We start from the raw sequence: 15,663 nt of genomic DNA, 5'->3' as shown, positions 1-15,663 counted from the left end.
AGTAGCTGGCATTACAGGCATGCGCCACCATGCCCAGCTAATTTTTGTATTTTTAGTAGAGATGGGGTTTCGCCATGTTGGCCAGACTGGTCTCGAACTTCTGGCCCGAAGTGATCCGCCCACCTCAGCCTCCCAAAGTGCTGGAATTACAGGTATGAGCTACCATGCCTGGCTCATGGCATAGATTTATTGAACACTGCTTATTTAAAATGTTTGGCAATATCAAAGACTTTTGACTCACTTCTTTTTTTTAAAACTTTTCTTCTTTTTTTTTTTTTTAAATAGGCAGTGGTCAGTGGCCTATTTGACTTCTAAAAGAGACTTGAATGTTTAAAAGTGTCATACGTTTTCTGATTATAGAAGTACTAACATGCTTATTTTTAAAATGGAAATAATGAGGACATAAAAACCTAAGTGGAAGTCCTTTGTAATGCTAGTTGATAGAACTAGGGATTGTTAATGGTTTGGCAGGTCGTCTCCCAGACTTTCCTAGTGGCTGTGTATTATACATACTCTCTCCTAATTGGGCTCATTCTATATAATACTCTTCTGCTGCTTGATTTTTTTTCCTTTCTTTTTAGAGACAGGGGTTTCACTCTGTTGCCCAAGCTGGAGTGCAGTGACACCATCATAGCTCACTGCAGTCTCGAACTCCTGGGCTCAAGAGACCCTCCTGCCTCAGCCTCCTGAATAGCTGGGACTACAAGTGTGTGTCACCATACCAGATAGCTTTTAAATTTTTTATAGAGATGGGGTTTTTCCATGTTGCCCAGGCTGGTTTGGAACTCTTGGGATCAAGCAATCCTCCTACCTTGGTCTCCCACGGTATTGGGATTACAGGCATAATTCACTGTACCTGGCCTGATTTTTCCTTTCTTTTTTTTTTTTAGACAGAGTCTCACTCTGTTGCCCAGTCTGGAGTGTAGTGGCATGATTTCAGCTCACTGCAACTTCCATCCTTCAGGTTCAAGTGATTCTCCTGTCTCAGCCTCCCACGCTGGGACTACAGGCACGCACCACCACGTCCAGCTAATTTTTGTATTTTTAGTAGATGGGGTTTCTCCATGTTGGCCAGGCTGGTCTCAAACTCCTGACCTCAGGTGATCTGCCCGCCTAGACCTCCCAAAGTGCTGGGATTACAGGCATGAGCCACCATGCCACCACACCCGGCCTCCAGTTTGTCTTTATACACACGTGACATTTCGGTGAATATCCACATCCTTATGGCTTTGAAAGTCTTCTACTGACATTTCTGCAGGATACATTTCTGTTTTTTTGTTTTTTGAGACAGAGTTTCGCTCTTGTTGCCCAGGCTGGAGTTCAGTGGCACAATTTCAGCTCACTGCAACCTCTGCCTCCTGGATTCAAATGATTCTCCTGCCGCAGCCTCCCGAGTAGCTGGGATTACAAGTGCCTGCCACCACGCCCAGCTAACTTTTTGTATTTTTAGTAGAGACAGGGTTTCACCATTTTGGCCACGCTGGTAGATGGGGTTTCTCCGTGTTGGCCAGGCTGGTCTCGAACTCCTGACCTCCGGTGATCCACCTGCCTTGGCCTCCCAATTGCTGGGATTACAGGTGTGAGCCACTGCGCCCGGCCAGGAGACATTTCTTGAAAGAGAATTCCTAGGAAAAAGTAATACGTATTTTTAAAAATTGCTCTCCCCATAAAGTTAAGATACTTAAGTTTACTGTAACAATATAACTAAATGAGCCTATCCTTGAACATTCTGTAAAACCTATCCACCTTCCTTTGTCTACTTTTGTCTGTAATGTAACCCGGACTCTGGTGGTGGTGTTTCATGTGAGAGTTTTAGGAATATTGATCTTTCTGTCTGGCTTTAAGACAAAGACCGCCCTACAGCTAATGTATCATAGCTGACCCTTCTGTTCTAAAGTCGTTTGTCATCTTGTAATTTTCAGATGACTTGCACCATTGGTTTAACAGGAAGAAAACCTCTTTCAGGGAGGCATGTGCAGTGCCCGAGCCTCAGGAGAGCGGCTCTGAGGAGCACCTGCCTCTGAGCCAGTTCACCACAGTGGACCGTGAAGCCATTTGGGCTGAAGTGGAGAAGGAGCCCGAGAAGTACCCGCCGCGAGGCGAGCTGAGCGAGGAAGAGCTGCCCTACTACGTGGAGCTTCCAGACAGGACGGCCCACGGCGCCCCGGATAGCAGCGAGCACACCGAGTCTGCAGATACAAGCTCCGGCCACACGGACAGCGAGAACACGTCCTCCTTCTCCTCCCCTTCCCACGACCCGCAGGAGCTGAGCAACGAAGAGAACTGCTGTGCGCCCATCCCCATGGGGGGCAGGGCGTACCCCAAGCGCTCGGCCCTGCTGGCGGCCTTCCAGTCAGAAAGCTTCAAGGCTGGGGCCAAGTTAAGCCTGGTGCGGGTGGACTCGGACAAGACGCAGGCTTCTGAGTCGTTCTCCAGCGACGAGGAGGCCGACTTGGAGCTCCAGGCCCTCACCACGTCCAGGCTGCTGAAGCAGCAGCGGGAAAGGCAGGAGGCCGTCGAGGCCTTGTTCAAGCACATCCTGCTCTACCTGCAGCCCTACGACTCTCGGCGGGTCCTCTACGCCTTCTCGGTGCTGGAGGCTGTGCTCAAAACCAACCCTAAGGAATTCATCGAGGCTGTGTCCAGGACTAGCATGGACACCAGCTCCACTGCACACCTCAACCTCATCTCCAACCTCCTCGCTCGCCACCAGGAGGCCCTCATTGGCCACAGTTTCTATGGAAAGCTCCAGACCCAGGCCCCCAACGTGTGCCCCCACTCTCTGCTCTTGGAACTGCTCACCTACCTCTGCCTGAGCTTCCTGCGCTCCTACTACCCTTGCTATTTGAAGGTCTCGCACCGAGACATTCTCGGCAACCGGGACGTGCAGGTCAAAAGTGTTGAGGTTTTGATCAGGATAATGATGCAGCTGGTCTCGGTGGCCAAGTCTTCAGAAGGGAAGAACGTGGAGTTCATCCACAGCTTGCTGCAGAGGTGCAAAGTTCAGGAGTTTGTCCTGCTCTCCCTGTCGGCGTCCATGTACACAAGCCAGAAGCGCTACGGGCTGGCCACCGCCCACCACGGCAGGGCCCTGCCGGAGGACAGCCTCTTTGAGGAGAGTCTCATTAACTTGGGTCAGGACCAGATCTGGAGTGAGCACCCGCTGCAGATTGAGCTGCTGAAGCTGCTGCAGGTGCTGATTGTCTTGGAACACCACCTGGGTCGGGCCCACGAGGAGGCGGAAAACCAGGCCGACCTGTCCCGGGAGTGGCAGAGAGCCCTGAACTTCCAGCAGGCCATCAGCGCCCTGCAGTACGTGCAGCCGCACCCCCTCACCTCCCAGGGGCTGCTGGTCTCTGCGGTGGTGAGGGGTCTGCAGCCCGCCTACGGCTACGGCATGCATCCGGCCTGGGTGAGCTTGGTCACGCATTCCTTGCCCTACTTCGGAAAGTCCCTGGGCTGGACGGTGACACCCTTTGTTGTCCAAATTTGCAAAAACTTGGATGACTTGGTCAAGCAGTATGAAAGCGAATCTGTGAAGCTCTCTGTCAGGTGCGTTGCGCTCCTGTGACATCTTTATTGCTTTAGTGATGGTTTTTATAATGAATGACTGTTTTGCCATGGATGTCGGTTGGAGGATAATTTCATTCCAGTGAGAAGCCTGTTTAGCATTGTCAAGAGGGGTAACAAGCAACTAAATGTTCTGATCCTTTATTTTATTTTATTTATTTTATTTTTGAGACGGAGTCTTTGTCACCCAGGCTGTAGTGCAGTGGCATGACCTCAGCTCACTGCAACCTCTGCCTCCCAGGTTCAAACAATTCTCCTGTCTCAGCCTCCCGAGTAGCTGGGATTACAGGCCCCTGCCGCCACACCTGGTTAATTTTTTGTAGTTTAGTAGAGACGGGGTTCCACCGTGTTGCCCAGGCTGGTCTTGAACTCCTGAGCTCAGGCAATCCCCCTGCCTCGGCCTCCCAAAGTGCTGGGGTGCTAGAGTGAGCCACTGCGCCCAGCCCTGATCCTTTATTTTAAATCCACACAGGTACCCAGTCTAGCTCAGTGTTGCAGGGCGTGTCAGCTACTCTCTACTATTTTTGCAAAACAGAAATAAAAATGTGAATCATCTTCACAGAAATTCTAAAACTTTGAAACCATTTTTCCAAAGTGACTATATGAATGTAAAATCGCACAAAGGGTGGTTAACATTATTATAATGATATTCCATGACGAGAGCTCCAGTTTATTTGAGATGGTGATCTCTCTCTAGTTCCTGTGTTTATGTATAGGATTAGAAAAGCTTATGGCCTCATTCTTTAAAAATTCTCAAACCAGTTTCTCTTTTCTTCACCACAGCACAACCTCCAAGAGGGAAAACATTTCTCCGGATTATCCACTCACCCTTCTAGAAGGTCTAACAACCATTAGTCATTTTTGTCTTTTGGAACAAGCCAACCAAAACAAAAAGGTAAATTTTTTTTCCTGAGTTCAAGGCAATTTTCATGTATTATTTTGTCTTTGGGCTATGACTGTTTCAAATAAGTAATGTATGTATGTAATATCTGTAACTAATATGCGTATGGAGGTGATGCAAATGTGTATGCAAATATTACATAAGTCATGTACACACGTATGCAAATGCATGTGTGTTAGCAATACAAGTGCCTACGCAAATGCGTATGTAAATGCGTGTATATAATTAACGCAAATACATGTGTATAAGTATGTATGTCAGCCATGCAAACATAGTTGTCTTCCTGCTGGCACTCCCTGTGCCAGCCCTTTGCCCATTGTTCCATCAGTAGCCTATGAGATAACATATAAAGCCACTTGTTTAATTTTAGGCTTCTAGTCATCTTTTTCCACGTATTTTTTACTTGCTGTCATAGTGTTCATGAAATCTGAGTAGGCAGACATTTTAGCTGTTGGTTATTCTACACTGTCTGGGATTAAGTCTTAGAATACATCTAACACTTTGGTTGAATGGTTGAAAAGTTTGTAATTTGGAACATCAGACTCACAGCTGTCTCTGTGAAAGAGAACCATGGGTTGAAATGCACAGAGAAGCTTATTGCTCCCAGACCACCACATGTATGAGTTGCTTAGAAGAGAGTCCAACAGCCCAGACCTAATCCCGCCAGCACTGCTGCCCTCGTGGGAAGAAAAACCATTCCATAGACACAGCCAGCCTCATGTATTCATTTTAATTTTTAGACCATGGCCTCAGGTGATCCTGCCAACTTGAGGAATGCCAGAAATGCCATTTTGGAAGAGCTGCCTCGAACTGTTAACACCATGGCCCTTCTCTGGAATGTTCTCAGAAAGGAGGAGACTCAAAAGAGACCTGTCGACCTCCTAGGGGCCACGAAGGGATCCTCTTCCGTTTACTTTAAAACCACCAAAGTAAGAGGACGTCTCTGTAGTTCTGTCATTTACTTGGTCTTGTATTGTTCCACCCACAATAAATATGTATAGGAAAGTGTGCATGATGAAGAGATGTGCTCAATGAAACCCAAGTCAGAAGTCAGAAGTAGAAATCTCTAGTTCGTTTGTTATCAGTAAGTTTCCTATACCTGAAATGGAAGAGTCTGAGTGGTTTCAGCCTGTTTTCTTCTTATTTTGCATTCACCTTATTTTGTAGTTAAAAATAAAGTCTTGGCCGGGCACAGTGGCTCACACCTGTAATCCCAGCACTTTGGGAGGCCAAGGCGGATGGATCTCCTGAGGTCAGGAGTTCAAGAACAGCCTGGCCAACATGGTGAAACCCCATCTCTACTAAAAATACAAAAATTAGCCAGGTGTGGTAGCACGTGTCTGTAATCCCAGCTACTCAGGAGGCCGAGGCAGCAAAATCTCTGGAACCCGGGAGGTGGAGGTTGCAGTGAGCCAAGATCGCACCACTGCACCCCAGCCTGGGCGACAGAGCAAAACCCCATCTCAAAAAAAAATTAAAAAAATAAAAATAAAGTCTCTAGAGCTAGGCGTGGTGGCTCATGCTTGTAATCCCAGCACTTTGGGAGGCCAAGATGGGTGGATTGCTTGAGCTCAGGAGTTCAAGACCAGCCTGGCCAACGTGGCGAAACCCCGTCTCTACAAAAAATGCAAAAATTAGCTGGGTATGGTGGTAGGCATGGTAGGCACCTGTAGTCCCAGCTACTCAGGAGGCCGAGGCAAGAGGATTGCTTGAGCCCGGGAGGTGGAGGTTGAAGTGAGCCGAGATCACGCCAGTGCACTCAAGTCTGGGCAACAGAGTGAGACCCTGTCTCAAAAAAAAAATAGTCTGTAGTGGTTCAAGGCGGGGATACCTAGATCCTCACCTCTAAATGATTTAGAGACCCAAGTCTTGAGTCTCTAAAGCATTTCTGCTAGACAACTCATCTCTGTTCTGCTTTTAGTGGTGCCTGTCAAATATGGCCCCATCAGAGTGGAATGTCAGGATGCCTTTGAGTTCTTAAACCAAAAACGCACAACCGTGAATATTTATATATAGTTTAGTCTTCTTTGGTTTTCAGTGTCTGCCTCAGAAGGCTGTAGGCGCAGGACTCGGTCGCTCACCATCTGTGTTACTGTGTGTGGCATCTCAGAATTATCTGCCACATCTGACATCAGTTGAGAGCCCCCAGGTGCCAGCTGTGGCCTCAGGGATGATCCTTGCCATCCTGCATTTAGGTACCACAGTGCACTGTTGGCTTCCAGACATTGCCTCCAGACATTCTGTCGGTTCCAAGGGTGCCAAGGGAATTCCGTATTTCAAGCTCCTACAAGAACCTGCTCTTAAAAAGATTCAGAAAACCTTTTTTCTCACTCAGAAAAAAAGATTTTCTAAACCTTTTTTAGGGGAGCTTCCTGTAGTACTCAGCCTCTCTGAGCTGTTAAACCAGACTATGGCTAGCATCCTATCCTCATGGGTTGATGGAAAGAGTAATTACGATAAAGGCCGATGCTCATCAGGCACTTAACTCCTAGCCCTCCCTGAGGAACCCAGGGCTGAGGAGCGGGACCCCACATTAGTCCCTCTAGAGCAGAAACCATGGTGGAAAGGAGGGGACAGCTCCGTGCTGGCTCAGTTGTATCTAATGTGAAATAAACATGGGCGGTTGACACAGGAAGTGCTGGGTAAATCCGTCTCTTCGACAGATGTTTTGTGCCTGCTGCCACGCACCAGGCTCTCTTGCTTTACCGGTGGACAAGAGAGATGAAGTCCCTGCCCCTGTGGCAGGGGCAGACATTAACTGGCAGTGTAATAATGATGCAAGCAGGGCTTCAGAGAAACACAGGGTTTCCTGAGAGTGTGTGAACAGGAGGCCTGGCCTGATCTGGGGTTCCTGAGGCAGCGCGGCTTAGCTGAGGCCCCAGGTGGAGAGGATTTCACTAGGGTGGGCATTTCAGGCTGGGAGAGCAGTAGGATTTACAGAGTGAGGAACGTGGCAGGAGCACAGAGAAATTCATAAGTAGCAAGACAGAGGGTGCTGAGTGACAGCAGGACCATGTTACAGGTTTAAATTGATTACCTGATAGAATTAGTTAAATGGTGCTTATTTCTGGAAATTGAGCAACAACTTTCCTAATGAATATAAGCCTGCCCGCAGCAGATGCAGTCAAGCTGAGGCTGTGGGATTTTCAGATGGAAGCAGTGCTGCAAAGCCTTGCCAGGCTTCCTGTAAGACCCCCGCTGTGCTCACAGCAGCAAGGGTGATATTCATCGTCTCCCAAGATGCTCCTGGCCAATCGAGCTGGCCATCCGTCTCTCCACCTTGGCCTCTCACTGCCCCTTCCCCCCCGGCATGACACGCCAGCATCACACATCCAACTCCTTCCAGAAAGGGTTTGATTCCTCCCTTTACTGGGATCCACCCATCAGGGAAGCGCCTCAGCACAGCATTGGGCACAAACATGACAGGGTCATTGCTCTCAGTATGGACAGCAGTGGTGGTTCAATGTATGGGATGCCATAGCCCCAGTATTACTCTGCAGTAACTTTTTTTTTCCTATTTTCTAGACCATAAGACAAAAAATTTTAGACTTCTTAAACCCCTTAACGGCCCATCTTGGGGTTCAGTTGACAGCGGCTGTTGCGGCAGTGTGGAGCAGAAAGAAAGTCCAGCGTCACAGTAAGATGAAGGTAAAGTTTAAAAAGTTAGAGGAGTGGTTCAACTTACAGTGACAAAGAAATACCACAGAATCATGTGGAATCAAAGGTGACATTGGAAGCCAGCATGGGAAACTATTGAGTTGATTTAATCATTTTATCTTATTTTATTTATTTATCTATTTGAGATGGAGTCTCTCTCTTTTCACCCAGGCTGGAGTGCAGTGGTGCGATCTTGGCTCACTGCACCCTCCACCTCCTGGGTTCAAGTCATTCTCCTGCCTCAGCCTCCCATGTAACTAGAATTATAGGCACCCGCCACCACACCGTTAATTTTTGTATTTTTTAGTAGAGTCAGGGTTTCACCATGTTGGCCAGGCTGGTCTTGAACTCCTGACCTCAGGTGACCCACCCACCTTGGCCTCCCAAAGTGCTGGGATTACAGGCGTGAGCCACCGTGCTGGCCAATTTCATCATTTGAAATGCATGAGATAATATAGCTGTGTCTCAGTACAAGTAGAATGTGTATTGGGCAGGTAGGGAAGAGCCCACCTGACTTCTGTTTTCTAATTTTTCTGTAATGAGTATATAGTACTTGTGTTTAATCTTTTTAAATCTAAAATACATATAAGAGTATATATAACATGAACATTTTTAAAGAATAAAAAAGGCACAGTAGCTCACACCTATAATCTCAACACTTCGGGAGGCCAAGACGGGCAGGTCGCTTGAGCCTAGGAGTTTGAGACCAGCCCGGGAAATATGGCAAAAAATTAGCCGGGCATGGTGGTGTGCACCTATAGTCCCAGCCACTCAAGAGGCTAAGGTGGGAGGATCACCTGAGCCTGGGAGGTGGAGGGTGCAGTGAGCCATGATTGCGCCACTGCATTCCAGCCTGGGCAACAAAGCAAGTCCCTATCAAAAAAAAAAAAAAAACTTTAAACTACCTGAGAACATACTACTACCCATTTGGCTTAAGAAATGGTTACTTATCCTAGCACTGTGGGCCTTTCTTTATTTGTAGTACCATCTTACTGCTTTTTTAATGTGTAGAAATCACACTTGTTAGCTGGGCATGGTGGTACGCGCTCGTAGTCCTAGTTACTTGGGAGGTTGAGATGAAAGGATCACTTGAAGCCAGGAATTTGAAGCTGCAGTGAGCTATGATTGTGCCACTGCACTCTAGCCTAGACAACAGAGTTGACACCTCATGTAAAAAAAAAAAAAAAAAAGGAAATTACATTTGTCCATGATAATAAAGAAAATTGAAATCACCAATCATATTTCTATGCCCAAAGATAATTTCTTTTTTTTTTTTTCTGTTGAGACAGAGTCTCGCCCTGTCGCCCAGGCTAGAGTGCAGTGGCGCAATCTCAGCTCACTGCAACCTCTGCCTCCTGAGTTCAAGCAATTCTCTTTCCTCAGCCTCCTGAGTAGCTGGGATTACAGGCGCATGCCACCACACTCAGCTAGTTTTTGTATTTTTAGTAGACACAGTTTCACCATGTTGGCCAGGCTGGTCTCAAACTCCTGACCTCGTGATCCGCCTGCCTCGGCCTCCCAAGGTGCTGGAATTATAAGCGTGAGCCCAAAGATAATTTCAGTTTGTATTTTACCCATTCTTTATCCACTTGACTGGTCCATCATGAAGTCCTGCAGGGGTTGGCTTACCTTTTTCCACCTCAATCCTCTTCCTTTGTTCCCTCCCACCCCCGCTCCGTTCCCTGCTCAGGGTCTGCTGCTGTACCTCCTGGACACTCCCCCAGTGCTCAGCCTCTGTGGCTGACATGGGCACCTGTTCTCTGGGAAAGAGTCAGTGGTCGGTGTCCGAGGCCACCCTCCTGAGCGCCTGTGGTCTCCTTCCCCGGTGAGGAACCTAGCGCTAGTTGTTTTTCTTCCACATGCCCATGACCAGGGTGTGCAGACTTCTGTCATCAAAAATATGCCTCCTATACTGGCGCTTTGCTTCCAAGGCCAGCAAATGGGAGCCTGATTTATCTGTTTTTTCTTCCTGTCTTCATATTTTTTATTCCATCTCTTGTTTCCTTAAATTTCGTATATTTGTTTCTAAAATACTTTCTACGAAATCCAAACATACCACTATTAACAGCCCCATCATGGACTGTACCTTTTATTCCTAATTTGTATCAAATTATGATGTTCCCATGGGTGGAGTCCTTTACCGAGTTCAATAGGAACTGTTTATTTAGAAGAGATTAAAACAGGCCGGGCGCGGTGGCTCATGCCTGTAATCCCAGCACTTTGGGAGACCCAGGTGGGCAGATCACCTGAGGTCAGGAGTTCGAGACCAGCCTGGCCAACATGGCGAAACCCCGTCTCCATTAAAAATACAAAAATTAGCCGGGCATGGTGGTGGGCACCTGTAATCCCAGCTACTCAGGAGGCTGGGGCAGGAGAGTCGCTTAAACCTGAGAGGCGGAGGTTGCAGTGAGCCAAGATTGCACCACTGCACTCCAGCCTGGGTGACAGAGAGAGACTCTGTCTCAAAAAAAAAAAAAAAAAAAAGATGAAAACAGATTGATTTCTCCAGGGACGACGACTATAGAATACTTTTTGTGCATCATCTTTATTTAAGCTTTCAAGGAGTTTTTTTTTCTTGACAGATTATCCCAGCGGCGAGTACATCCCAGCTAACCCTTGTCGACTTGGTGTGTGCACTCAGCACCCTGCAGACTGACACATTGCTGCACCTGGTGAAGGAGGTGGTGAAGAGGCCACCCCAAGTCAAAGGGGGTAATGAGGTGAGGAGCCTTGGGGAGCCTCTCGGCTTCTGCAGATGAGTGGGTGGTATTCGTCATAACTCTGCTTCCTTATAAATAGTGTTTGGGAGGGAAAGATAGGTAACAAGAGCGAGTGGGAATGCTTGGGGTAGTGAAGTAGAGGTGCTGTTTGCTGTGCTTTGGGGGAGATCTGTGAAGATTTGGTGCTCCTTTTTTAAGATTGGAACTGCCTGAGGTCAGGGGCTCTCATCATTGTACCCTGCTGCTGAAGACACTGCCTGGTTACATGGGTTAGCGCCTTCTGGGCACCAAGTGGAATAAAATCTTTAGAAAGAGGAAATGGCACCTGCCTCAAGGAACTTGCAGCTGTAAAGATGTCAAAGATAAACAAAACCAGACGCTAGTGAAAGGTGGTAAAGACAGATGTGATTCAGTAACCACTGCCGTAAGAGAAAGTGCTGGGTTCAGTTTAGATTTGTGTGGAGATGACTGGGAAAGGATGAGGGAGGAGGGAGGGGGAAGGAGCAGGGGTTTATGGAGAGTTGGAGAAGTAGAAAATTACAGAAGAGCAGGTGGGGAGGCTGCTCAGTCCATAGATGTGATTAGGCCATCTGGGTTTGCTAACTGGGGCTTATCCAAATGAGGCTCGTACCCTCCCACAGAGGCTGGGAGATCGAGACTCTGTCTTTCTTGATGATTCTATTTTAAAGAGATGGCTCCCAGGTCCTTGAGAAACACATTCCTAGGTTGTGGGAGACACATACATATCTCAAAGGGACAGAGAAAGTATTTATCATTGTAAACTTAAAAGAAAATGCTCTAAGAAAGGGAGGTCAGGGGTCTGTCTGCAGGTGTTGGCAGGAACAAACAGTAAATTATTTGGCAACCTTGAGCTTTCTTGGACAAGTGTTTGAAGAGCACTGGTGTCCCCATCCTAGGGATCCATGCTAGTGTTGTTTGGAGCTGTAGGGGGTGGACAGAATCATTTGACAAGCAGAGGGCTCAGAGGAGCCTAGCTAGAATCAGCTCAAGGAGAGAGTCTTTGTCAAGGGCAAATTAAAATTTGCGTAACTTTTTTTTTTTTTTTTTTTTTTTGAGACAGAGTCTCACTCTGTCACCCAGGCTGGAGTGCAGTGGTGCAATCTCAGCTCACTGCAACCTCTACCTCCTGGGCTCAAGTGATTCTTGTGCCTCAGCCTCCCGGGTAGCTGGGAGTACAGGTGCATGCTATCACTCCTGGCTAACGTTTTGTTTTGTTTTGTTTTGTTTTGTTTTGTTTTGTTTTGTTTTGTTTTGTTTTTTCGAGATGAAGTCTCACTTTGTCGCCCAGGCTGGAGTGCAGTGGTGCAATCTCAGCCCACTGCAACCCCGCCTCCAGGTTTCAAGTGATTCTCGTGTCTCAGCTTCCTGAGTAGCTGGGATTACAGGTGCGCACCACCAAGCCTGGCTAATTTTTGTATTTTTTTTTTTAGTAGAGACGGGATTTTGCTATGTTGGCCAGACTGGTCTCGAACTCACTTGCCTTGGCCTCCCAAAGTCCTGGGATTACAGGCGTGAGCCACCGTGCCCGGCCAAAATTTGCATAATTTTTTTTAAAACTTTTTTTTTTTTAAGGCAGGATCTCACTGTCACCTAGGCTGCAGTGCAGTGGCGAAATCACAGCTCACCATAGCCTCGGCCTCCCCAGGCTCAAGTGATCTTCCTAAGTAGCTGAGACCACACATGCACACCACCACGTCTGGCTAATTTTTATATTTTTTGTAGTGACGGGGTTTGCCACATTGCCCAGGATGGTCTGGAACTCCTAGGCTCATGCAATCCTCCTGCCTCGGCCTCCCAAAGTGCTGGGATTACCGGCGAGAGCCACCATGCCTGGCCGCATAATTTTTTTATAAAAGTAGAAAATAAATGTCAGAGAACATAACTAATGATAGACACTCTGAGAAAGGAGATTTCATCTGGCTGCTGTGAAACAGAAACCTTCAGGATAATGTCATTGAACCGAGAAGTTCCTTGTAATTTTTCTGCTCAATTTCCTTACAGCAGCCTGGAGGGCCCATGTTGTCTAGAGCGCTTCTTCAATTATACACAGTGGATTTAAAACAGGGCAAGCTGTGTGCTTTAATATTTGCATTCCCTGCTGGGCGCGGTGGCTCACGCTTGTAATCCCAGCACTTTGGGAGGCCGAGGCGGGCGGATCACGAGGTCAGGAGATCGAGACCACGGTGAAACCCTGTCTCTACTAAAAATACAAAAAATTAGCCGGGCGTGGTGGCAGGCGCCTGTAGTCCCAGCTACTTGGAGAGGCTGAGGCAGGAGAATGGCGTGAACCCGGGAGGCGGAGCTTGCAGTGAGCCGAGATTGCGCCACTGCACTCCAGCCTGGGCAACACAGCGAGACTCCATCTCAAAAAAAAAAAAAAAATTTGCGTTCCCTTAGTGTCTTCTGTTTTTGTTTTTACCAAAGCAGGCTTCATCATTGAAAGCAGCAGAGCTGTTTTGCTCTTAATTAACTAATTTAATAAAAACCAGGGATTTATTTCAATCTTGAAATAATTGCCTTCTGTCAAACAATTTAAAATCATACAGTTAGCAAAAATTTAAGAATAATCTAAATGAAAATTAGGGGGGCCGGGCATGGTGGCTCATGCCTTTAATCCTAGCACTTTAGTCCAGGAGTTCGAGACCAGCCTGGGCAACGTAAGGAGACACCATCTCTACAGTAAATTTAAAAAATTAGCTGGGTGTGGTAATGCACACCTGTAGTCCCAGCTACTTGGGAGGCTGAGGCAGGAGGATCAGTTGAGCACAGGAGTTTGAGGCTGCAGTGAGCTATGATCGAGCCACTGCACCCCAACCTGGGTGACAGAGTGAGACTGTCCAAAAAAAAGAAAAGTCGTGCAATGGAAAAAGCGATTATTAAAAAACATAGCTTTACTTGAACAGATGTTTGTGTACCGATGTTCATAGCAGCATTATTCACAACAGCCAAAAGGCAGAAGCAATCCATGTGTGTATCAGTGGGCGCGCGGATAACGAAGTGAGATCTGTGCGTGCAGTGCGCTAGTACTCAGCTTTAAGAGGAATGAAATTCCAACACGTGCTACACAACATGGATGTCAGACCCTCAACATGGATGAACCTTGAAGACGTTAAGTTGAATGAAATAAGCCAGTCACAAGAGGACTAACACAGTTCTGTATCTGGAAAAAAAAAAAAAAACTCAACTGTGTCCTCACTCAACAACATAAAAATCAACACAGAAGGCTTCTCTTACCCCAAATATGAGGGGAGTTCTCCCCACCACCAAGCAAGCAATTGATTCCGCAGTGGACACCAGTTGGGTGTCCTCCAATTCAATTCCTACTCTATCTGCTTGGAGATAGTGTCAGATCCCACAGGGTGAGGGCTCAGTCCCCAAGAGCACCCTTCACTTCAGATACCAGTCACAGGTCTGGGCCTCTGGAACTTCTGACTGACTAGCTTCAAGATGGGATTCCCACGAACCCCCCTCTTTGGGTTCAATTAATTTGTCAGAGCAGCTCGCAGAACTCCAGAAACACGTTTACTGGTTTATTATAAAGGCTACTACTGAGGATACAGATGAAGGGATGCGTAGGGCGAGGTGTGGGGGAAGAGGTGCGGAGCTCCCGTGCCCTCCGTGGGCACAGAACCTTCATGTGCTCTGCTCTCTGGAAGCTCACCAAACTCAGTCTTCTTGGGCCTTTTATGGAAACTTCATTGGATGGGCATGACTAAAGCATGGACAACCGTGTTGAAATATGATTGGACAAAAAGAGTGTGATCTAGTACTTAATACAGTGACTGGGGAAACCCAGCAGGGCCTGCCTGTTAGATTCTTCTTGGCCTGTCTGCACAGCACTCCTTCCTCCAGGGTGGGGGACAGGACCGTCTCCAGAATGAGGGTCTTACGAACCGTAGTCAGATTAGATTCCTGCCTTGGGGCAGGTAAAAGGAGGGCAGGAGTTACGAACCAAGAACTGCGGACGGACAAACATGTAAAAAAATAGGTTGGTAGGTAGGTAGGTAGGTAGGTAGGTAGATAGATAGATAGATAGATAGATAGTAGTTAGGTAGGTAGATAGATATAGGTAGGTAGGTAGGTAGATAGGTAGGTAGGTAGGTAGGTAGGTAGATAGGTAGGTAGGTAGGTAGATAGGTAGGTAGGTAGGTAGGTAGATAGATAGATAGATAGATAGTAGTTAGGTAGATAGATAGATGTAGGTAGGTAGGTAGGTAGGTAGATATTATGATTTTAGAGTGTTAAAGGGTGGCTCACTCCTGTAATCCCAGCACTTTGGGAAGCCGAAGCAGGGGGATTGCCTGAGCCCAGAAGTTCAAGACCAGCCTGGGCAACAAAGTAAAACGCTGACTCTAAAAATAAAATAAAATAAAATAAAATAAAAAACTGAAAAAAGAAATTAACCAGGCATGGTGGTACGCACCTGTAGCCTCGGCTACTTGGGAGGCTGAGGTGGGAGAATCACTTGAGCCAGGGAAGTTGAGGCTGCATTGAACCAAGATCACGCCACTGCACTCTAGTACAGAGCAACACCGTGTCTCAAAACGAAAGACTTTTTTTTTTCACATTAGACGGGTAATGTGCCGACCATTGTAACAAGGTTTGAGGGTGGCACATCTCATGCATGCGTGTGAACACCCAGTCATCACACTCATGAACTGCAGATGAATCGGAAGACTTTTTTCTTCAGCCATTTTTTTCAGCCTCACATATGACACAGGGCAGCCACCTATAGAAATGTCCAGGCCCTAGGCCGGGTGCGGTGGCTCACGCTTGTAATCCCAGCACTTTGGG

At 47.3% G+C, this 15,663-nt stretch overlaps 1 protein-coding gene and 1 non-coding gene across 5 annotated transcripts in view; one reads left to right on the top strand and one right to left on the bottom strand.

Moving 5' to 3' along the window:
- DOP1B (DOP1 leucine zipper like protein B) overlaps nucleotides 1-15,663 on the top strand; it is a 135,346-nt gene that overhangs the window by 85,948 nt on the left and 33,735 nt on the right. For all 4 annotated transcript variants that reach the window (XR_008657863.2, XM_055279637.2, XM_055279638.2 and 1 more), the window contains exons 19-23: nucleotides 1,923-3,552; nucleotides 4,354-4,465; nucleotides 5,212-5,400; nucleotides 7,997-8,119; nucleotides 10,711-10,848. Coding sequence is in view for 3 of the 4 variants with exons in the window: in XM_055279637.2 (XP_055135612.2) it covers nucleotides 1,923-3,552; nucleotides 4,354-4,465; nucleotides 5,212-5,400; nucleotides 7,997-8,119; nucleotides 10,711-10,848 (2,192 nt within the window). In the remaining variant the exon portion in view is untranslated. The remainder of the gene's footprint in view (nucleotides 1-1,922; nucleotides 3,553-4,353; nucleotides 4,466-5,211; nucleotides 5,401-7,996; nucleotides 8,120-10,710; nucleotides 10,849-15,663) is intronic.
- Nucleotides 15,435-15,539, bottom strand: LOC129483800 (small nucleolar RNA U13). Its single transcript, XR_008658293.1, has one exon. It is a non-coding gene; the product is annotated as a small nucleolar RNA U13 (small nucleolar RNA).

This window comes from Symphalangus syndactylus, chromosome 5 (genome assembly GCF_028878055.3).
Source record: "Symphalangus syndactylus isolate Jambi chromosome 5, NHGRI_mSymSyn1-v2.1_pri, whole genome shotgun sequence".
In the NCBI taxonomy this organism is placed as follows: Eukaryota; Metazoa; Chordata; class Mammalia; order Primates; family Hylobatidae; genus Symphalangus; species Symphalangus syndactylus.
Note: the sequence above shows the minus strand (reverse complement) of the source record. Positions and strands in the feature narration are given on the sequence as shown.